The sequence below is a fragment of the Leucoraja erinacea genome, chromosome 26 (genome assembly GCF_028641065.1).
Source record: "Leucoraja erinacea ecotype New England chromosome 26, Leri_hhj_1, whole genome shotgun sequence".
NCBI lineage: Eukaryota > Metazoa > Chordata > Chondrichthyes > Rajiformes > Rajidae > Leucoraja > Leucoraja erinaceus.
The window spans coordinates 376,687-400,996 of NC_073402.1; the positions used below are offsets into that span (position 1 = coordinate 376,687).

The 24,310-nt window shown below is 46.6% G+C and overlaps 1 protein-coding gene across 1 annotated transcript in view; it reads left to right on the forward strand.

Moving 5' to 3' along the window:
• LOC129709593 (angiopoietin-2-like) overlaps positions 1-24,310 on the forward strand; it is a 158,799-nt gene that overhangs the window by 129,814 nt on the left and 4,675 nt on the right. Inside the window, 1 exon segment of the mRNA XM_055656041.1 lies at positions 8,827-8,957. Coding sequence (XP_055512016.1) covers positions 8,827-8,957 — 131 coding nt within the window.

Here is a 24,310-nt window from a genome sequence, read left to right on the forward strand (position 1 = left end):
GTGTGTCTTGTGCTTTTTTTGGTATGACTGTATGGCAAATCAAATTCTTTGTATGTTTTTACATACTTGGCTAATAAATTAATCACAATTACAATTACAATCCCTATTATGATAGGATGTCCAACACCAAACACTAAATGCGGCCTCGTCAAAGTCAAAGTCTATTTTATTCGTCACATTCATCAATGTGTTATACATGTAGAACACACTGTACAGTTTGTAAACCATTCACCTGTGGAAGTTCAATAGAATATTGTCGAAACAGCAAATCTCCTCAATATTCGGTGGAAGGAGATGTGTTGGTGAGCTTTCTTTGTGATTACATCAATGCCCAGGATACTGAAGCTGGTGACTCTCTCCACTGCCATCCCTTCAATATCCAGCCTTGGAATTACCCCCTGAAATCAGTGTCAGCTCTTTGGTCTTGCTGGTGTTAAGAGCTACATTGTTGTTCTGTCAGACAGGCAGAGACAGACAGACAGAGACAGACAGACAGAGACAGACAGACAGAGACAGACACAGACAGACAGACAGACAGATAGATTTTATGACTGGTGGCAGATCAATTTCCCTCCTGGGATAAATAAAGTTCTATTGTATCTTAGAAACATAGAAAATAGGTGCAGTAGTAGGCCATTCGGCCCTTCGAGCCTGCACCACCATTCAACATGATCATGGCTGATCATCCAACTCAGTATCCCATCCCTGCATTCTCTCCACACCCCCTGATCCCTTTAGCCACAAGGGCCACATCTAACTACCTCTTAAATATAGCCAATGAACTGGCCTCAACTACATCAACCGCCTCAATTTCTCCACTCCCCTGTCTCACTCCAATCTCTCACCACATGAACGTTCTGCCATCACTCACTCCGCAACAACCCAGATTGGGTTAACAAACCAGCCGACAAGGGAGGTGCGTGGTAGTCTGGCGCGCCGATCTCTACAAAGCTGAGGCCACGCGCCAACTCTCGGACACCTCCTCCTACTTACCCCTGGACCATGACCCCACTGACGAGCACCAGACCACCATCTCCAGCACCATCATCGACTTCATCCACTCCAATGCCCTACCCGACCGAGCCTCCAACCTCATCGTTCCCCAGCCCCGCACAGCCCGATTTTACCTTCTCCCTAAAATCCACAAACCTGACTGACCCGGAAGCCCCATTGTCTCTGCCTGTTCGTGCCCCACCGAACTCATTTCCAAATACCTTGACTCCATCCTATCCCCCTTGGTTAAATCCCTCCCTACCTATGTTCAAGACACATCAGACACTCTCCGCCGCCTCCACGCATTCCATTCTCTAGGCCCTCACCCCCTCATCTTCACCATGGACGTCCAGTCACTCTACGCCTCCATCCCCCACCACGATGGTCTCAAAGCCCTCCAGTTCTTCCTCGACCAGAGAAGCAACCTATACCCAGCCACTGACACTCTCCTCCGCCTAGCGGAGCTGGTCCTTACCCTCAATAACTTCACGTTCGACTCCTCCCATTTCCTCCAAATACAAGGCGCAGCTATGGACACATGCATGGGCCCCAGCTATACCTGCCTATTTGTCGGTTACGTCGAGCAATCCTTGTTCAATACATACCAGGGCCCCATCCCCGACCTCTACCTCCGCTACATCGACGACTGCTTTGGTGCCACCTCCTGCACCCACACACAACTGACTGACTTCATTCACTTCACCACTAACTTCCATCCGGCACTCAAATACACCTGGACCATTTCCGACACTTCCCTACCATTCCTTGATCTCACTATCTCCATTGCAGGTGATAGACTTCTGACCGACACACTATAAACCCACTGACTCCCATGGCTATCTGGACTATACTTCTTCCCACCCTGCTTCCTGTAAAGACTCCATCCCCTACTCCCAATTCCTCCGTCTATGCCGCATCTGCTCCACGGATGAGGCGTTCCACACCAGGACATCTGAAATGTCCTCATTATTCAGGGAACGGGGGTTCCCCTCCTCCACCATAAATGAGGCTCGCACCAGGGTCTCTTCCATACCCCTCAACACTACTCTCGCTCACCATCCCCCCACTCGCAACAAGGGCCGAGTCCCCCTAGTCCTCACCTTTCACCCCACCAGCCGTCACATACAAAAAGTAATCCTCCGTCAGTTTCGCCACCTCCAACGTGACCCCACCACTCGCCACATCTTTCCATCTCCCCCCATATCTGCCTTCCGCAAAGACCGCTCCCTCCATAACTGCCTTGTCAATTCTTCCATTTCATCTCGTACCACCCCCTCCCTGGGCACTTTCCCTTGCAACCGCAAGAGATGCAACACTTGTCCCTTTTCCTCCCCCCTCGACTCCGTTCAAGCACCCAAGCAATCGTTCCAGGTGCGACAGAGGTTTACCTGCATCTCTTCCAACCTCATCTATTGCATCCGCTGCTCTAGATGTCAGCAGATCTATATCGGTGAGACCAAGCGGAGGTTGGGCGATCGTTTCGCCGAACACCTCTGCTCGGTCCGCAATAACCAAGCTGACCTCCCGGTGGCTCAGCACTTCAACTCCCCCTCCCACTCCGTCTCCGACCTCTCTGTCCTGGGTCTCCTCCATGGCCACAGCGAGCAGTACTGGAAATTGGAGGAACAGCACCTCATATTCCGTTTGGGGAGTCTGCATCCTGGGGGCATGAACATCGAATTCTCCCAATTTTGTTAGTCCTTGCTGTCTCCTCCCATCCCCCAGCCTTCGGGCTCCTCCTCCTTTGCCCTTTCTTGTCCCCGCCCACCCCCGCCCCCGATCAGTCTGAAGAAGGGTTTCGGCCCGAAACGTTGCCTATTTCCCTCGCTCCATAGATGCTGCTGCACCCGCTGAGTTTCTCCAGCTTTTTTGTGTACCTTCGATTCTCCAGCATCTGCAGTTCCCTCTTAAACACTGCGTATACTCCACTGCATTATCTCTTCAAGATATGCCTACCTTGAAGAAGTTCTCCTCTTCTCTCCGGAGACAGTTTCACAACCTCCTCTCTAACTGTCCCCCATCTGTGATCTCCCCTGCCCTCCAACTCTATGACAACATCCTTACCCAGACTCGATACCACAGCCACATCTGCTTCCTCGGGGCCTGCCTGCGCCTCCATCTCATACCCCATGGCTTCCAGCTCCAGTTCCCTACCTCCCAGTTCGCACCCCAGCCGGACCATCGGTACTGACTGGCCATCCACCGGCACACCCAGCAATTCTCCAACCGGGCACTGAGATCCACCCTGGCCGCGATGCGCCGGCACCAGCAGGACCTCACATCAACACTCCCTGAACTTCAGGCCTCACTAACCCAGACCTGCAACGGACCCCAATTATATTTTATCCGCCGGAAGATCCACCTCCTCAATCAACAATTCTTGGCCCATCTGAATTCCACCAAGCACCTCAAATTATCCCGCCTCCAGGCCGCTCCTGACGCCCCGCAACACCCGCAGACTTCGGGCCCCGACTCTGCCCCGCATCGCCTGCCTGAGTCCCGCATCGCCATCTTGGCCACGAGGAGCGCCTTCAATACTCACCATGACGGCGCCTTCACCGACCTCCACATCGATGCCTCCGCCGACCCTCACCTGCCTACCGATGACGCCCAGCCTCGCAGCTTCGGTAACTTGGACTTTCTTCCCCCCGCCGATTCCTCCGACCCTCGCCGCCCTCTGGGACAGCCTAGCCTCATCGCCGCACTGGGCCTACCCAACGTCGCCGTCGCACTGGGCCCCCCCAATAACGCCGCTGGACCCGACTTACCGGGCATCGCTGCTGGACCCGACATACCGGGCATCGCCGCCGGACCGGGGCTCTCCCAGCATAGCCGCCGCACCGCACCCGACCCATCTCGTCACCTTCCCGGGCTGGCCGAGCCGTGCCGCCCCGCCGACCATCAGCCCACCGGGACCTCCAACACATCGCCCGCGGACCCCGACTCAACCGTCCAACGACTCCGAACATCGGGTCCGCTGACCCGCGCCACTCCACCTCCCTCCAACAACCCACAGCCGTCGCCTCACCTGGAGCCTGGACTCTCCACTGGGCCTGAAGCCTTCACGCTGCTCACTCCCACTCTCCTGGGTTTGACTCCACTGGGTCCTAGTGCCAGTCGACCCAGCCTGGTCTACCTCAGTGGCAGTTCGACTGAGTCTTCCCCCACCCCCTCTAACTGTGTGACCCCTGCTCTTCCCCACCCACACCACAGCCCTCTCACCCCCCCACCCCCTGACCACCCACCCACCCCCCACCACACATCGCCTCGTCCCCAGTCCCACCCACCTGCCTTCCTCCGGCCCCAACCCCCATCCCTGTCGGGTGTTCACCATCCCCCCAGACCTCCCCCTCTCCAACACCCAACGGTCTGTCCTCCACAGAGGTCTTACCTTTGTCCCCCTCTGTCCCCACCTCAATGAATTCCGTGCCCACCACGACTTGGAGCGCTTCTACCGTCACCTCCGCCTCACAGCGTACTTCCATGGGAAGGAGTCCTCGCCCCCCACTGATGACCTCTTTTCCCGTCTCCAACGCACCCCCTCCTCGTGGAACCCCCCTCGTGGCCAATTTCCGGCTTTAGAACTTTTTATCAATAACTGCCGTCGCGACATCAACCGCCTCAACTTCTCCACTCCCCTGTCTCACTCCAATCTCTCACCACATGAACGTTCTGCAATCGACTAACTCCGCAACAACCCAGATTTGGTTATCAAACCCGCTGACAAGGGAGGTGCCGTGGTAGTCTGGCGCGCCGATCTCTTCAAAGCTGAGGCCACGTGCCAACTCTCTGACACCTCCTCCTACTTACCCCTGGACCATGACCCCACTGACGAGCACCATGCCACCATCTCCAGCACCATCACCGACTTCATCCACTCCAATGCCCTACCCGACCGAGCCTCCAACCTCATCGTTCCCCAGCCCCGCACAGCCTGATTTTACCTTCTCCCTAAAATCCACAAACCTGACTGTCCCGGAAGCCCCATTGTCTCTGCCTGTTCGTGCCCCACCGAACTCATTTCCAAATACCTTGACTCCATCCTATCACCCTTGGTTAAATCCCTCCCTACCTATGTTCAAGACACCTCAGACACTCTCCGTCGTCTCCGCGCATTCCATTCTCTAGGCCCTCACCCCCTCATCTTCACCATGGACGTCCAGTCACTCTACACCTCCATCCCCCACCACGATGGTCTCAAAGCCCTCCGGTTCTTCATCGACCAGAGAAGCAACCTATACCCAGCCACTGACACTCTCCTCCGCCTAGCGGAGCTGGTCCTTACCCTCAATAACTTCACGTTCGACTCCTCCCATTTCCTCCAAATACAAGGCGTAGCTATGGGCACACGCATGGGCCCCAGCTATGCCTGCCTATTTGTCGGTTACGTCGAGCAATCCTTGTTCAATACATACCAGGGCCCCATCCCCGACCTCTACCTCCGCTACATCGACGACTGCTTTGGTGCCACCTCCTGCACCCACACACAACTGACTGACTTCATCCACTTCACCACTAACTTCCATCTGGCACTCAAATACACCTGGACCATTTCCGACACTTCCCTACCATTCCTTGACCTCACTATCTCCATTGCAGGTGATAGACTTCTGACCGACATACACTATAAACCCACTGACTCCCATGGCTATCTGGACTACACTTCTTCCCACCTTGCTTCCTGTAAGGACTCCATCCCCTACTCCCAATTCCTCCGTCTACGCCGCATCTGCTCCACGGATGAGGCGTTCCACACCAGGACATCTGAAATGTCCTCATTATTCAGGGAACGGGGGTTCCCCTCCTCCACCATAAATGAGGCTCGTACCAAGGTCTCTTCCATACCCCGCAACACTGCTCTCGCTCCCCATCCCCTCACTCGCAACAAGGGTCGAGTCCCCCTAGTCCTCACCTTTCACCCCACCAGCCGTCACATACTAAAAGTAATCCTCCGTCAGTTTCGCCACCTCCAACGTGACCCCACCACTCACCACATCTTCCCATCTCCCCCCATATCTGCTTTCCGCAAAGACCACTCCCTCCATAACTCCCTTGTCAATTCTTCCCTTCCCTCTCGTACCACCCCCTCCCCGGGCACTTTCCCTTGCAACCGCAAGAGATGCAACACTTGTCCCTTTACCTCCCCCCTCGACTCCGTTCAAGGACCCAAGCAATCGTTCCAGAGGTTTACCTGCATCTCTTCCAACCTCATCTATTGCGTCCACTGCTCTAGATGTCAGCAGACCTATATCGGTGAGACCAAGCGTAGGTTGGGCGATCGTTTCGCCGAACACCTCCGCTCGGTCCGCAATAACCAAGCTGACCTCCCGGTGGCTCAGCACTTCAACTCCTCCTCGCACTCCGTCTCCGACCTCTCTGTCCTGGGTCTCCTCCATGGCCACAGCGAGCAGCACCGGAAATTGGAGGAACAGCACCTCATATTCCGTTTGGGGCATCTGCATCCTGGGGGCATGAACATCGAATTCTCCCAATTTTGTTAGTCCTTGCTGTCTCCTCCCCTTCCTCAGTCCCCCTGCTGTCTCCTCCCATCCCCCAGCCTTCGGGCTCCTCCTCCTTTGTCCTTTCTTGTCCCCACCCACCCCCGCCCCCGATCAGTCTGAAGAAGGGTTTCGGCCCGAAACGTTGCCTATTTCCCTCGCTCCATAGATGCTGCTGCACCCGCTGAGTTTCTCCAGCTTTTTTGTGTACCTTGGCCTCAACTACCTTCTGTGGCAGATAATTCCACAAATTCTCCACTCTGTGTGAAAAATGTTTTTCTCATCTTGGTCCTAAAAGATTTCCCCCTTATCCTTAAACTGTGACCCCTTGATCTAGACTTCCCCAACATCGGGAACAATCTTCCTGCATCTAGCCTGTCTAACCCCTCAAGAATTTTGTACGTTTCTATAAGATCCCCCCTCAATCTTCTAAATTCTAGAGAGTACAAGCCGAGTCTATCCAGTCTTTCTTCATATGAAAGTCCTGACATCCCACGAATCAGTCTGGTGAACCTTCTCTGTACACCCTCTATGGCAAGAATGTCTTTCCTCAGATTAGGAGACCAAAACTGTAGGCAATACTCCAGGTGTGGTCTCACCAAGACCCTGTACACCTGCAGTAGAACCTCCCTGCTCCTATACTCAAATCCTTTTGCTATGAATGCTAACATACCATTCATTTTCTTCACTGCCTGCTGCAACTGCATGCCTACTTTCAATGACTGGTGTACCATGACACCCAGGTCTCGTTGCATCTCCCCTTTTCCTAATCAGCCACCATTCAGATAATAGTCTACTTTCCTGTTTATGCCTCAAATGTGAAAAACCTCACATTTATCCACATTATACTGCATCTGCCATGCATTTGCCCACTCACCGAGCCTATCCAAGTCACCTTGCAGCCTGCTAGCATCCTCCTCACAGCTAACACTGCCCCCCAGCTTAGTGTCATCCGCAAACTTGGAGATGTTGCATTCAATTCCCTCGTCCAAATCATTAATATATATCGTAAATAGCTGGGGTCCCAGCACTGAGCCTTGCGGTGCCCCACTAGTCACTGCCTGCCATTGTGAAAAGGACCCGTTTACTCCTACTCTTATCATATTGTATGTACAATAGATCATGCACAGGCAGAAGAGATTAGTTTATCTTGGCATCATCTCCGGCACAGACATAGTGGGCCGAAGGGCCTGTTCCCATGGTGTACTTTTCCGTGTTCTATATTGTATGCACGTACATGTAACAATAACAACCCAAGACCAACTAATACCAGTTGAGAATATCTAGTTGAGAATGAAATAATCAGTTGTGGAAATATATTATGGAGCAACTGTCATGTCAGCACAGGGTTGTGAAGTGTGATTGAAAGCAGATTGAAAGCAGTTACTTTGACATTAACATTTCCAAAGTACTGCAAGGAAATCTACTTCAACAGATCAAAACTACGGCAAATGAAACATAAAACTTGCAAAAAGGTAAAAAGAATCAAAAGCGAGGGATAGAAAACACTCCACACGCTACAGGAATGTGTGTCGAATAGTTAATGTTTCACTTTCTGGGCCAGAGTAGTTCGAGCAGACATAGAACTGGGTGAATTTAATAACGGTTATTCTGAAGAACTGATACAGGGTCTCAACCCGAAACATCACCTATTTCCTTCACTCCATAGCTGTTGCCTCACTCGCTAAGTTTCTCCAGCATTTTTGTCTACCTATTTTGTCCACAGTTAATTGGTAGGTTTAACTAAGCTAGTTGAGCAATTAATGTGAAAATCTAGAAAAATGTAACATCTAATTCACAGATAGACACAAAAAGCCGTAGCAACTCTGCGGAACAGTCAGGATCTCTGGAGAGAAGGAATGGGTGACATTTCGGGTCAAGACCCTTCATCACACTGAAAGTGTATCCAGCTTTTTGTGTCTATCTTCAGTTTAAACCAGTATCTGCAGATCCTCCTTACACATCTAATTCACAGGCAGGCAAAGAGCCATTTCTTACAAATTTAATGGTCGAGTCATGCAAAATCACTTGGCCTCTATTGCCATTTCACAATTCATTTAGTGTTTCTTCCTCATCAAAAGTAGTCGGCAAGTCTATAAACAAAATCTGAAAATATTCAGAAAAATCTTCTGAAAAACCCGCAGAAAAGACCCATAAATCTGTCAATGCATTCATTGGAATGGGCATTATCAAGAACTGCCAGTTTTCTTTTGGCCAGGCCATAGCAATAGATTTAGTTTCCCTTACTTGTTAAACAAGAGATATTTTAGTGGAGGAAAGGAGATGCTGGCTGTTTCATGCATTCCTTCAGTTCCGTTTTCTGTTTATTCCACAGGCTGCATGTAAGGGGTTACAGTGGAACAGCTGGTAGGACCAGCAGCTTCAGCTCCTCTGGTACACAGTTCAGCACCAAGGACTCCGACAATGATGACTGTCGCTGCAAATGCTCCCAGATACTGTCTGGAGGTAAGACAGCTGCCTTTCATTTTCCACACACAGTATCTGTTGAAACTGGTAAACTGCTTTGAAATTATTGCAACATATTCTGGCCTCCAGTTTTCAGACAATTATACTGCATCTGCCATGCATTTGCCCACTCACCCAGCCTATTCAAGTCACCTTGCAGCCTCCTAGCATCCTCCTCACAGCTAACACTGCCCCCCAGCTTCGTGTCATCCGCAAACTTGGAGATGTTGCATTCAATTCCCTCGTCCAAATCATTAATATATATTGTAAATAGCTGGGGTCCCAGCACTGAGCCTTGCGGTACCCCACTAGTCACTGCCTGCCATTCTGAAAACGACCCGTTTACTCCTACTCTTATCATATTGTATGTACAATAGATCATGCACAGGCAGAAGAGATTAGTTTATCTTGGCAACCTGTCCGGCACAGACATAGTGGGCCGAAGGGCCTGTTCCCATGGTGTACTTTTCCATGTTCTATATTGTATGCACGTACATGTAACAATAACAACCCAAGACCAACTGAAGAGACTAAAGAAAAAATGTCAGGGTAGGGCCGGCAAGGTGGCTCAGCAGTAGAGTGACTGCCTTACAGAGAACCTGGTTCGATCCTGTTTATGGATGCTGCCCATACGGAGTTTGTACCTTCTCCCCATGACCGGGTGGGGTTTTTCCAGGTGCTCCGGTTTCCTCCCACACTCCAAAGATGCACAGGATAAATATCTCGGTAAAATTGTAAATTGTCCCAGTGTATGTTGGATCGTGTTAGAGTGTGGGGATCACTGGTTGGTGGGCCGAAGGGCCTGTTTCTGTGCTTTATCTCTAAACTAAATTAAACCAGCAATGTTCAAAACAGAGACAGCAAAATATTTACAATGTGACCCTTAAATGCCAAGTGTTTGTGCCTATCTTATTTTTCATTCAAATCCTCACTAATATTTCTAACTACATTTTAAAACATTTCTTGACATCACTCCTATGAATGTGAGGAATATATTGTGACAGATTTTATTTGCATTCATAACGAGCAAGAGGTTCCTAGTAAATCATAACTCAACGTAAGAGACAAGGGTTTTACCTGGAAGACACTGCCTGGCCCATGGTGGAAGTCCATACAATAGGGACGTTTAAGAGTAATTTAGAAAGGTACATGGACAGGCAGTGAAGGATGGGATGTGGATCTTGTGAAGGCAGATAGGGTGAGTTCAATTTGGCATCGTGGACAGCACAGATATATTGGGCTGAAGCGCCCGTTCCTGTACTGGTAAGATTACATTTTTTTGACAATACACTTTCTCCATATTATGGGTTTCCCTTAACATTCCGTGACAACACTTTCATTTTCCACAATCACCCTCAGCATTTGTTTGAGATTCTTTAGTCTCTAACCCTGGCCGCTTTACAAGTGCAAATATCATGCTCAGCGACAGCCAAATGGATAATTGGCCAAGCTCCTTTCACTCTGTGCCTGGCATCTGTTTTCACTAAAGAAAAGAATGCAGTGGATGTCACAAGAAAGGAGGAGGTCAAGGTGAAAGTTGAGGAAATAAATTATAAAGAACACATACTTGACAGTTTGACAGTTTGGCTCAACAATAGACTACAAATTGCCCAGTGGGATGGGACTGGATGAGTAGAAAGAGCAGACTATTCAGAATCCATAAATAAAAGAAAGATGTCAAAAGTCTGGTAAATGTGGATGTTCTAATTCAGCTCAGTTAAAAATGAAGGGATGAATCTGGCAACTGGGAACATGTCAACTCAGAGAGAAACATTGCGAAACAGTGACTGCAATGGTCCCAGTCATTGGCTGCACAAGACTTCAGTTCCAAACGTTTGTCTGACAGATGCCGTATACATTTTGCTTGTCATCGTATGCGGAGGGGTATTTGGGCATGCAATGCACCAACTCTGTGCTTTAGGCAAACCAGGAGTTCCATCAAAGTTCACCAGTGGTTTGGCCCCTTTATTACCAAATTACATCTCAGTTCCACAGCGCGAGTCAAACATGTTGATGCGACATTTAGAATCATCTGAAGAACATCCTCATCAGTATTCCACCCCCTCCACCCCATCCATCCAAGCAATTTAAAGGAATTAACAATAACTTGACGATTAGTCACTTATTGAGTTTAGGGAAAACCATTTCAGTCCGGTTTTCGCCACAATCACAGCACTGAAACAGCCTTGGTAAAAATTACAAATGATCTCCTTCTCGCAGCTGACACCGGCCACTTATCCATCCTGATCCTCCTCGACCTCACAGCAGCCTTTGACACCATCTCCCACCCAATTCTTCTGGAACGTCTATCTGCCACCGGCATCAACAACAATGCACTACTTTGGTTCAGGTCCTATCTACACGACAGAAAACAGTTCATCCAGGGAAATAAAGTCACATCCACAACTGCTACAGTCACCCATGGTGTTCCTCAGGGATCGGTGCTGGGGCCACTGCTTTTTATCATCTATATTCAACCTCTTGGCAATATTCTCCATCATTTTGGAATCAATTTTCACTGCTATGCCGATGATACACAACTTTACCTCTCCACAAAACCAAACACCTCCCTTCCCCCAACTGCCCTCACCACCTGTCTCCAAGCTATCAGCAATTGGATGTCACTCAACCTTCTAAAACTCAATGGAAATAAAACAGAAATCATGCTAATTGGCTCAAAGTCCACACTCTCCAAAACCCACCCGTTCACCATTTCAGTTGATGGCTCCCCCATACCCACCACCTCCCATGTCAAAAGTCTCGGCGTCATTCTGGACAGTACACTTTCCTTTGGCCCCCACATCAGCAATATCACACGCTCAACATACTTTCATCTCCGCAACATCTCCAGACTCCGCCCCTCCCTCTCCAAAGACAATACAAAAGTCCTCATCCACGCTCTGGTCACATCCCGCATCGATTACTGCAACGTCCTCCTCACTTGCACCTCCAATAAACTTCTTCATCGCCTCCAATGCATTCAGAACTCTGCAGCCCGGACCATCACCCGCACCAGATCATTGGACCACATCACACCCATCCTCACTCAGCTCCACTGGCTCCCTGTGCACCACCGGATTAACTACAAGATTTTACTGCTGACCTTCAAAGCCCTACACCACCTTGCTCCCCAATACCTCTCTGACCTGCTGCTATCATACACTCCTTCCCGGTCACTTCGTTCCTCCTCAGCTGTAATTTTAACTGTCCCCACATTTAGACTCAGCACCATGGGTGCCAGAGCCTTCAGCTGCTCTGCCCCACGCCTCTGGAAAACTCTCCCACCTCCCATCCGTCACCTGGACACTATCGATCAATTCAAATCACAACTCAAAACACACCTGTTTAGATTAGCATACCCGACATAACTTCCACCATGTTCACCCTGATTTTAATGACTTAAAATGTTTTGTGTTTTTTTTTTGTTTTTGTTTTTTGTTTTTAATCAACTTGATTTTAATATTGATAAATGTATTGTGATTTTATGTCCTGTAAGGTGACCTTGGGTGTCCAGAAAGGCGCCAGCAAATAAAATGCATTATTATTATTATTATTATTATTATTATAATTTGCTGTTTCCAAACCTCATATTTGTTTCTAAATTCCTCAATAATTGTTTTCACATCCGATTCTTGATCCGCATTGACTCTGACAGAGTAGGGCATCAGCTCATGCCATTTACCAGCAAAAATATTCCACTTAATCGTAATCATAATCATAATCATTTCCACCGGGAGGCGCTGGCAATGCCTCGCCAACAGTCTGTCTGTCCTTTCTTATGTTTGTTATTTTAAGTATGTGTTAAAGAGTATGTTTTAGTGTTCTCTGGTTTGTTTTATGTGGGGGCTGGGGGTGGGGGGGTCAGGGGGAACCTTTTTTCAATCTCTTAACTTGCCGGAAATGCGATTTGTGACTGGATCGTATCTCCGGTCGCCTGACATCATGGAGCTGGCGGCCTTGCTCGAGACTGACTTTCAGCCCCACCGTGGGGCTGTGGACTTACCATTGGAGCCTGCAATCCCTTGCCTGGGATTGATGCTCCAACCACAGCCTGCGGATTTCAACATCAAGGAGCTCTCGATCTCGAGTGGAGACTGATGTCATGAAGCTCCAATCCGCAAGAGGTTCGACCAACCTCGACTCGGGAGCCTGATCGTCCGGCGCGGGAAACTTAGATGTCCCCCAATGCGGGAGCTTGATCGCCCCGAATGGAAGGGCTCGACCGCCAGTTGTGGGAACCAAGATTGTCCCAAAAACAGAACGTTCGGCTGACCCGACCGGGGGAGAACAAAGAAGGGACTAAGATTGAACTATTTTTGCCTTCCATCACAGTGAGGAATGTGGGAGTTGCTGAGGTGAATGTTCGTGGTAAAAATGTATTTGTGTGTCTTGTTGCTTTTTATTGGTATGACAGTATGGCAATCTGAATTTCACTGGACCTTAATTGGTACATGTGACAATAAACAAACCTTGAATCATAATTGTAATTTATTATACAAGTATGTTTTGCAACATACAAGGAATTTGGTTTTGCCATACAGTCAAACCAAAAAAGCAACAAGACATACAACTACATAAAAATTTGACATAAACATCCACCCCAGCGGCTCCTCCACATTCCCCACTGTGATGGAAGGCAATAAAGTCTTATCTTCTTTCCTCCTTTTCTCCCGTGGTCGGGGTAGATGAACCATCCGCAGACGGGGTGACTAAAGCTCCAGCGTCGGGAGCGATTGAAGCTCCTGTGGCCTGGAGCTCCCGAAGTTGGTCCCTAACCAAGGCACCGCGAACCTCATGATGTTAAGTCCGCAGGCTCTTGCGGTTGGAGCTCCCGAGGTCGATCCCCAGCAAGAGGCCGCCAGCTGCACGATGTTAGAGGTTCACAGAGATACGATATGGAAAAAGTCGCATCTCCGTCGAGGAAGGAGATTTTAAATTTTTTCCCCGACCCCACCACCCCCCACATAATACAACACTAACGACCCTGTCCCATGGTATGAGTTAATTCAAAGAGCTCTCCCAAGTTTGCCCTGATTCGAACTCGGAGATTTACGGTAATGGGCACTCGTCGGTACTTGGAGCTCTCGTGGAGATTTTTCAACATGTTGAAAAATCTTCACGAGTCTTCCTGAGCTTACCTTCTGCAGTTGTATAGGGCTCTGGTGAGACCACATCTGGAGTATTGTGTACAGTATTGGTCACCTAATTTGAGGAAGGACATCCTTGTGATTGAGGCATAGGTTCACGAGATTGATCCCTGGGATGGCGGGACTGTCATATGAGGAAAGATTGAAAAGACTAGGCTTTTCACTGGAGTGAAAGATTAGTATTCACTGGAGTTTAGAAGGATGAGGGGGATCTTACAGAAACATATAAAATTATAAAAGGACTGGACAAGCTAGGTGCAGGAAAAATGTTCCCAATGTTGGGCGAGTCCAGAACCAGGGGCCACAGTCTTTGAATAAATGGGAGGTCTTTTAAGACTGAGGTGAGAAAAAACGTTTTCACCCAGAGAGTTGTGAATTTATGGAATTCCCTGCCACAGAGGGCAGTGGAGGCCAAGTCACTGAATGGATTTAAGAGAGAGTTAGATAGAGCTCTAGGGGCTAGTGGAGTCAAGGGATATGCGGTGAAGGCAGGCACGGGTTATTGATTGTGGATGATCAGCCATGATCACAATGAATGGTGGTGCTGGCTCGAAGGGCTGAATGGCCTACTCCTGCACCTATTTTTTATGTTTCTATGTTACCTGCCATTAGCGAGTCTTCCCGAGTACCTGCCATTAACGTTACGAGACGTCCCCGAGCTCCGACGTTTGCGCTACGTTCATTCAGCATACCACGAGTTTCATTTTTTTAAAACTCGGGAGAGCTCTTGGAATGAACTCGTACCGTGGGACAGGGCAATAAAGATACACTGAAACATAATATGTGTGCCGTAACCAACCTCTCAAAGCACTTAATCACCATGGACGTTAGTGCCACTGGTCCATAGTCGTCACCTTATTCTTATAACCAGATAACAATATAACCGTATAACAATTACAGCACGGAAACAGGCCATCTTGGCCCCTCTAGTCCGCGCCGAACACTTACTCTCACCTAGTCCCATCTGCCTGCACTCAGATGATAACCCTCCATTCCTTTCCCGTCCATATCCAATTTATTTTTAAATGATAAAATCTAACCTGCCTCCACCACTTCCACTGGAAGCTCATTCCACACAGCTACCACTCTCTGAGTAAAGACGTTCCCCCTCATGTTACCCATAAACTTTTGTCCCTTAATTCTCAAATCATGACCTCTTGTTTGAATCTTCCCTACTCTCAATGGAAAAAGCTTATCCACGTCAACTCTGTCTATCCCTCTCATAATTTTAAAGACCTCTATCATCCCCCTTTAACCTTCTGCGCTCCCAAGAATAAAGACCTATCTTGTTCAACCTTTCTCTGTAACTTAGGTGCTGAAACACAATATTTTATTAAATCGCCTCTATACTCTCTCTATATTGTTGACATCTTTCCTAAAATTTGGCGACCAAAATTGTACACCATACTCCAGAATTGGCCTCACCAATGCCTTGTACAATTTTAACATTACATCCCCACTTCAATACTCAATGCTCTGATTTATAAAGGCCAGCACACCAAAAGCTGTATTTACCACCCTATCTACATGAGGTTACAACTTCAGGGAGCTATGCACAGTTATTCCTAGATCTCTCTGTTCAATTGCATTCCTCAATTCGCTACCATTTACCATGTACTTCCTAGTTTGATTTGTCCCGCCAAGATATAGCACTTATCAGCATTAAATCCCATCTGCCATCTTTCAGCCCACTCTTCCAAATGGCCTGAATCTCTGTAGACTTTGAAAATCTATTTCATTATTTACAACACCACCCATCTTAGTATCATCTGCATACTTACTAATCCAATTTACCACCCCATCATCCAGATCATTGATGTATATGACAAGCAACAGTGGACCCAACACAGATCCCTGAGGCACCCCACTAGTCACCGGCCTCCAACCTGACAAACAGCTATCCACCATTACTCTCTGGTATCTCCCATTCAGCCACTGTTGAATCCATCTTGCTACTCCACTATTAATACCCAACAATTGAACATTCCTAACCAACCTTCCATGTGGAATCTTGTCAAAGGCCTCACTGAAGTCCACATAGACAACATCCACCGCTTTACCCTCATCAATTTCCCTAGTAACCTCTTAAAACAATTCAAGAAGATTAGACAAACATGATCTTCCAGGCACAAATCCATGTGGACTATTCCTAATCAGACCCTGTTTATCCAGATGATTATATATATTATCTCTAAGTATCCTTTCCATTAATTTGCAATCCACTGGCATCAAACTAACAGGTCTATAATTGCTAATCTTACACTTAGATCCCTTTTTAAACAATGGAACAACATGCACAGTACGCCAATCCTCCGGCACCATTCCCGTTTCTAATGACATTTGTAATATTTCTGTCATAGCCCCTGCTAATTCTACACTAAACTCCCTCAATGTCCTAGGGAATATCCTGTCAGGACCTGGAGACTTATTCACTTTTATATTTTTCAAAAGTGCCAGTACTTCCTCGTCTTTGATCCTCATAGTTTCCATAGCTACCCTACTCGTTTCCCTTACCTCACATAAATCAATATCCTTCTCCCCGGTGAAAACCGAAGAAAAAAAATATCTCCCCCATCTCTTTTGGCTCTGCAGATAGCTGTCCACTCTGACTCTCTAATATAACCATATAACAATTACAGCATGGAAACAGGCCATCTCAACCCTTCTAGTCCGTGCCGAACATGTATTCTCCCCTGGTCCCATATACCTGCACTCAGACCATAACCCTCCATTCCTTTCCCGTCCATATAACTATCCAATTTACTTTTAAATGATAAAAAATGAACCTGCCTCCACCACCTTCACTGGAAGCACATTCCACACAGCTACCACTCTCTGAGTAAAGAAGTTCCCCCTCATGTTACCCCTAAACTTCTGTCCCTTAATTCTCAAGTCATGTCCCCTTGTTTGAATTTTCCCTACTCTCAGTGGGAAAAGCTTATCCACGTGAACTCTGTCTATCCCTCTCATCATTTTAAAGACCTCTATCAAGTCCCCCCTTAACCTTCTGTGCTCCAAAGCATAAAGCCCTAACATGTTCAACCTTTCTCTGTAACTTAGTTGCTGAAACCCAGGCAACATTCTAGTAAATCTCCTCTGTACGCTCTCTATTTTGTTGACATCCTTCCTATAATTAGGCAACTAAAATTGTACACCATACTCCAGAATTGTCCTCACCAATGCCTTGTACAATTTTAACATTACATCCCAACTTCTATACTCAATGCTCTGATTTATAAAGGCCAGCACACCAAAAGCTTTCTTTACCACCCTATCTACATGAGATTCCACTTTCAGGGAACTGTGCACAGTTATTCCCAGATCCCTCTGTTCACCTGCATTCTTCAAATCCCTACCATTTACCATGTACGTCCTATTTTGATTTGTCCTGCCAAGATGTAGCACCTCACACTTATCAGCATTAAACTCCATCTGCCATCTTTCAGCCCACTCTTCCAACTGGCATAAATCTCTCTGTAGACTTTGAAAATCTACTTCATTATCCACAACCCCACCTATCTTAGTATCATCTGCATACTTACTAATCCAATTTACCACACCATCATCCAGATCATTGATGTACATGACAAACAACAGTGGACCCAACACAGATCCCTGTGGCACCCCACTAGTCACTGGCCTCCAACCTGACAAACAACCATCCACCATTACTCTCTGGCATCTCCCATTCAGCCACTGTTGAATCCATCTTGCTACTCCACCATTAATACCCAACCATTGAACCTTCTTAACCAACCTTCCATGAGGAACCTTGTCAAAGGCCTTACTGAAGTCCATATATACAACATCCACTGCTTTACCCTCATCAATTTCCCTAGTAACCTCTTCAAAAAATTCAAGAAGATTAGTCAAACATGACCTTCCAGGCACAAATCCATGTTGACCAATTTTATCCCTCGTTATCCTTTTGCTATTAATATACCTGTAAAAACCCTTTGGATTTACTTTCACCTTACCAGCCAAAGCAACCTCAGATCTTCTTTCAGCTTTTCTAATTTCTTTCTTAAGATTCTTTTTACATTCTTTATACTCCTCAGGCACCTCATTTACGCCATGCTGCCTATAATTATAGAAACATAGAAACATAGAAAATAAGTGCAGGAGGAGGTCATTCAGCCCTTCGAGCCAGCACCGCCATTCATTGTGATCATGGCTGATCGTCCCCTATCAATAACCTGTGCCTGCCTTCTCCCCATATCCCTTGATTCCACTAGCCCCTAGAGTTCTAACTCTCTCTTAAATCAATCCAGTGATTGGCCTCCACTGCCTCTGTGGCAGGGAATTCCATAAATTCACAACTTTCTGGATGAAAAAGTTTTTTCTCACCTCAGTCGTGAATGACCTCTTTATTCTAAGACTGTGTTCCCTGGTTCTGGACTCGCCCAACATTGGGAAATTTTTTCCTGCATCCAGCTTGTCCAATCCTTTTACAATTTTATGTGTTTCTATAAAATCCCCCCCCATCCTTCTAAACTCCATTGAATACAAGCCTAGTCTTTTCAACTTTCCTCTAATGACAGTCACACCATCCCAGGGATCAATCTCGTGAACCTACGCTGCATTGCCTCAATCACAAGGATGTCCTTCCTCAAATTAGGAGACCAAAACTGTACACAATACTCCAAATGGTAAACTCCAATACTCCAATACTCCACGAGGGTAAAGCAGTGGATGTTGTCTATATGGACTTTAGTAAGGCCTTTGACAAGGTTCCTCATGGAAGGTTGGTTAAGAAGGTTCAACTGTTGTGTATAAATGCAGGAATAGCAAGATGGATTCAATAGTGGCTGAATGGGAGAAGCCAGAGGGTAATGGTGGATGGCTGTTTATCGGGTTGGAGGCAGGTGACTAGTCGGGTGCCTCAGGGATCTTTGTTGGGTCCTTTGTTGTTTGTCATGTACATCAATTATCTGGATGAAGGTGTGGTAAATTGGATTAGTAAGTATGCAGATGATACCAAGATAGGGGGTGTTGTGGATAATGAAGAGGATTTCCAAAGTCTACAGAGTGATTTAGGCCATTTGGAAAAAATGGGCTGAAAGATGGCAGATGGAGTTTAATGCTGATAAATGTGAGGTGCTACACCTTGGCAGGACAAATCAAAATAGGACGTACATGGTAAATGGTAGGGAATTGAAGAATACAGTTGAACAGAGGGATCTGGGTATAACCGTGCATAGTTCCTTGAAGGTGGAATCTCATATAGATAGGGTGGTAAAGAAAGCTTTTGGTATGCTAGCCTTTATAAATCAGAGCATTGAGTATAGAAGCTGGGATGTAATGTTAAAATTGTACAAGGCATTGGTGAGACCAAATCTGGAGTATGGTGTACAATTTTGGTCGCCTAATTATAGGAAGGATGTCAACAAAATAGAGAGAGTACAGAGGAGATTTACTAGAATGTTGCCTGGGTTTCAACAACTAAGTTACAGAGATAGGTTGAATAAGTTAGGTCTTTATTCTCTGGAGCGCAGAAGGTTAAGGGGGGACCTGATAGAGGTCTTTAAAATGATGAGAGGGATAGACAGAGTTGATGTGGACAAGCTTTTCCCTTTGAGAATAGGGAAGATTCAAACAAGAGGACATGACTTCAGAATTAAGGGACAGAAGTTTAGGGGTAATATGAGGGGGAACTTCTTTACGCAGAGAGTGGTGGCGGTGTGGAATGAGCTCCCAGTGGAAGTGGTGGAGGCAGGTTCATTGGTATCATTTAAAAATAAATTGGATAGGCATATGGATGAGAAGGGAATGGAGGGTTATGGTACGCGTGCAGGCAGATGGGACTAAGGGGAAAACAATTTGTTCGGCTGGGACTTGTAGGGCCGAGATGGCTTGTTTCCGTGCTGTAATTGTTATATGGTTATATGGTTAAATGCGGTCTCACCAGAGCCCTATACAACTGCAGAAGAACCTCTTTACTCCCATACTGAAATTCTCTTGTTATGAAGGCCAACATTCCATTAGTTTTCTTCACTGCCTGCTGTACCTGTAAGCCAACTTTCAGTGACCGGTGTACAAGGACGCCCAGGTCTCGCTGCACCTCCCCCTTACCTAACCCCATTGAGATAATAATCTGCCCCCTTGTTTTTGCCGCCAAAGTGGATAACATCACATTTATCTATATTATACTGCATCTGACATGCATCTGCCCACTCACTCAACCTGTCCAGGTCACACTGCAACCTCCCACCATCCTCTTCACAGTTCACACTGCCACCCAGCTTTGTGTCATCCGCAAACTTGCTAGTGTTGCTCCTAATTCCCTCTTCCAAATCATTAATATATATGGTAAACATTAATATATATGTGGCCCCAACACCGAGCCTTGCGGCACTCCACTCGCCACTGCCTGCCATTCTGAAAAGGACCTGTTCACTCCTACTCTTTGTATATGGTCTGCCAACCAATTTTCTATCCATGTCAACACCCTACCCCCCAATACCATGTGCTCTAATTTTAGTCACCAGTCTCCCGGGCGGGACCTTATCAAAGGCTTTCTGAAAGTCTAGATACACTACATCCACTGGCACCCCTTCATTCATTTTACTTGTCACATCCTCAATAAATTCCAGAAGATTAGTCAAGCATGATTTCCCTTTCATAAATCCATGTTGACTTGGACTAATCCTTTTACTGCTATCTAAATGCCCCATTATTACCTCTTTAATAATTGACTCCAGCATCTTTCCCACCACCGAAGTCAGGCTAACTGGTCTGTAATTCCCCATTTTCTCTCTCGCTCCTTTCTTGAAAAGTGGGATAACATTAGCTATCCTCCAATCCACAGGAACTGATCCTAAATCTATAGAACATTGGAAAATGATCACCAATACGTCCACTATTTCTAGAGCCACCTCCCTGAGGACCCTGGGGTGCAGACCATCAGGCCCAGGGGATTTATCATCCTTCAGTCCCATTAGCCTACCCAATACTATTTCTCGCCTAATGAAAATTTATTTAAGTTTCTTTACCCCCTTAGATCCTCTGTCCTTCAGTACATCTGGGAGATTGTTTGTGTCTTCCTTAGTGAAGACATATCCAAAGTACCTGTTCAACTCTTCTGCCATTTCCTTGTTGCCTATAAATATTTCACCCTTGTCTGCCTTCAAGGGACCCACATTTGACTTTGCTACTCCCTTTCCCTTAACATATCTAAAGAAGCTTTTACTGTCCTTCTTTATATTCCTGGCCAGCTTCCCTTCATACTTCTTTTCAGCCCGTATTGCCCGTTTTGTTTCCTTTTGAAAAAGTTACTTTTATAACTACTAAACCAGGTTTGCTTCTTAATAAACAGACACCACACAAACTGTTTGGTAGACCAGTTCAAAACTTTACTTAACATCGGCCGATGGAAGGGAGGGAGAACTCCAGTCAAGTGACTAGTACATACACTTGACCGTCCTCCGTCCACTTCTCTGAGCAACAGAATTACATTGCATAGGGTTTGTTTTGTCCCCTTAGCACATTCCACAGACATTAGTCATGGTCAGAGGAAAAGGTTTCCACAGAATGCATCACATCAAAGGCATTTTGTTTACATGGTACAAGATATACTAAATACATTGGCCATTTGGTTTAGGTCATTTTATCGTCAAAGAGATCACCCTAGCTCTTTCGCTGCTTCCTCTCTGTCACTTGGTCCCTCATAAACATAGGACACTTGGTTTACGGCATCTTACATCAAAGAGATCTCTCTAGCTTCTCCTCTCTGCTTGTGAGACAATGTTATTGGATTTATTATCTCACACACCGCAACCTGAGGTAAGCCTAATTTGAGACTAAATATAAGCTGTAAGCTAGCCCAGAAGCCAATTTAATATATTCTTGTATTTTTAACTAAAATTCGGTTTCATCATTCTGTTGTCCTATGAAAGTTTCCCAATCCTCTGGCTTCCGGCTACTCTTTGCTGTGTTATACATCTTTTCTTTTAGTTTTCTTCTATCCCTAACTTCTCTTGTCAGCCACGGTTGCGTCCTACACCCCTTAGAATCTTTCAGTCCTTTTTGGAATGAATTATTGTAATCTCTCTCTTTTTCCAAACCAAGTGTCCAATTTCCCTTGAAAACCATGGCTCTTTCCAATTATTACTCTTTCCTTTCAACCGAATTGGGACATAAAGATACTGTACTCTTAAAATGTATCCTTTAAATGTCCTCCATTTGAGATCGGCTTTGCCCAGTGGGTGAAGAATTTCTCCTCCTTTAGCATGTAGAGTGGAGGAGTCTTTTCTCATGCGCACAGTGGTTCTTATCTTGTTGAACACTTTGAGTGACATGATGTTCACGCAGGCATCAGTATCGACCTTGGCAATCAGTGGTTTGTTATTGACCATCATGGTCACAGCAGGATCAGTAACTTTGCCTGGGGTGCGCAGGTTTAGGGAAAGTACGGTAGGCTCAATGTCTGAGCTATCAGAGTTGTTCCCGTGGGAAGATTTGTCTTGTTCATGAGAATCTGAATCTGACAGGTTTTGTTGAATCAGGTGCAGCTTTGTCCTTGGAGCTGTACTCCCACTAGATCGACAACAATTAGCAAAGTGGTTGGGGTTTTTGCAATTATGACAAAATTTCCCAAGGGCTACGCAAAATTGGTGCCCCCTGGGGTGGAAATAGTTACTGTTTGTGCATCTCTTGTTAGGCATACTCTGAACCTTGCTGGATGTATTAAGAAATCTTTGTGGAGAGTAACTAGCCAAATTCGCATTTAGTTGTTGATTAGCATTCGCGCTATCATAATCAGCCAGTGGTGCCATAGTCTCAGCCATCCGACAAGCATGAATAGCCTGATCTAAATTCAGGTCTGCATTTCATAATAGTTCAGCTCGCAGCTTTCGGTCACTCATTCCTCACACAATTTTATCTCTAACAAGCTCATTTGTTATCTCTCCAAATCTGCATCGAAAACTGATGTGTCTCAGGTTGCTGACGAATCGTTCCACAGATTCATCAGGCTGCTGCACTCAGGCAAAACATCTTGTTCTCTCAATGATTCTATTAGACGGCAGGTCACACAGTTCTCTGAACTTTCTCAATAACACCGAGTTGTCCATAGATTCTGCTGACACCAATACCTGTCCATTCCCATCCAGTTGAGCAGGTGCAAATTCAAACGAGTCAGCTTCCGGACCCGCTAAATTCAACAGTAGTGAACCCTTCAAATTGTCTGGATCGTTGCGGAGAATGATGCATATATAATGAGAGTAATCTTTCTCAAACATTCTCCATCGCTTGGCAATATCAGAATCAAAACACAAGCGGGCTAGGCTTTCGACAAGAGCTAGCCATGTTCCCAAATCACGAAAAGGCATGCAAAAAAAAACAGGTAAACTAAATAAATTGCGATAAACAGACGAGGGGCAGACCCAGTCTGACACCATGTAAAGAGCACAAACTCACATGGGTTGAAACACAAGGATTTATTGTTTAGGTCATCAACTACACAGCAGGTCATCACACGTACACACTGCTACTCAGACTGGTAGACAGTGGGCAGGATCTTACACTATGAATGTTATAATTAGGCGGGGTTATAATTGCTAAGCTTTCTAATTGGCTAACATGCTATAGACAATGCTACGTATTTCTCCTCTGTATGCCGAGGAGAAAGACAGTAGGATGGAGGAAACTGGAGCAGTCACTTGAAGTGTCATGAGACCAGTCAGGGTTACCGTCGAGGAAGTTATGAAGGTACTGTTGTGTTTCAAGGTAGACAAATCTCCGAGGCCTGATCAGATATATCCGAGGAAATTGCGGGAAACTAGAGAGGAAATTACGGGAGCCCTGGTTGAAATGTTTTAGTCGTCCTTAAATACAGGATAGGTGCCAGAGGATTGGAGGGTGACAAATGTTGTGCCTATTTTCAAGAAGGGATGCAGGGAAAGTGCTGCGAACTATAGACCAGTGAGCTTAACATCTGTAGTTGGTAAGTTACTGGAGAGTGTTCAGAGGGCTAGGATATACAGGCATTTGGATGGGCAAGGGTTGTTTAGGAACAGTCTGCATGGTTTTGCACGTGGGAGGTCGTGTATCACAAATCTGATTGATTGTTTTGAAGGCGTGAGCAAAAGATTGATGAGGTAAGAGCTGTAGATGTTGTGTACATGCACTTTAGTAAGGCATTCGATAAGGTGCTGCATGCAAGGTTAGATCGCATGGGATCCAAGGAGAGATAGCTGAATGGATAGC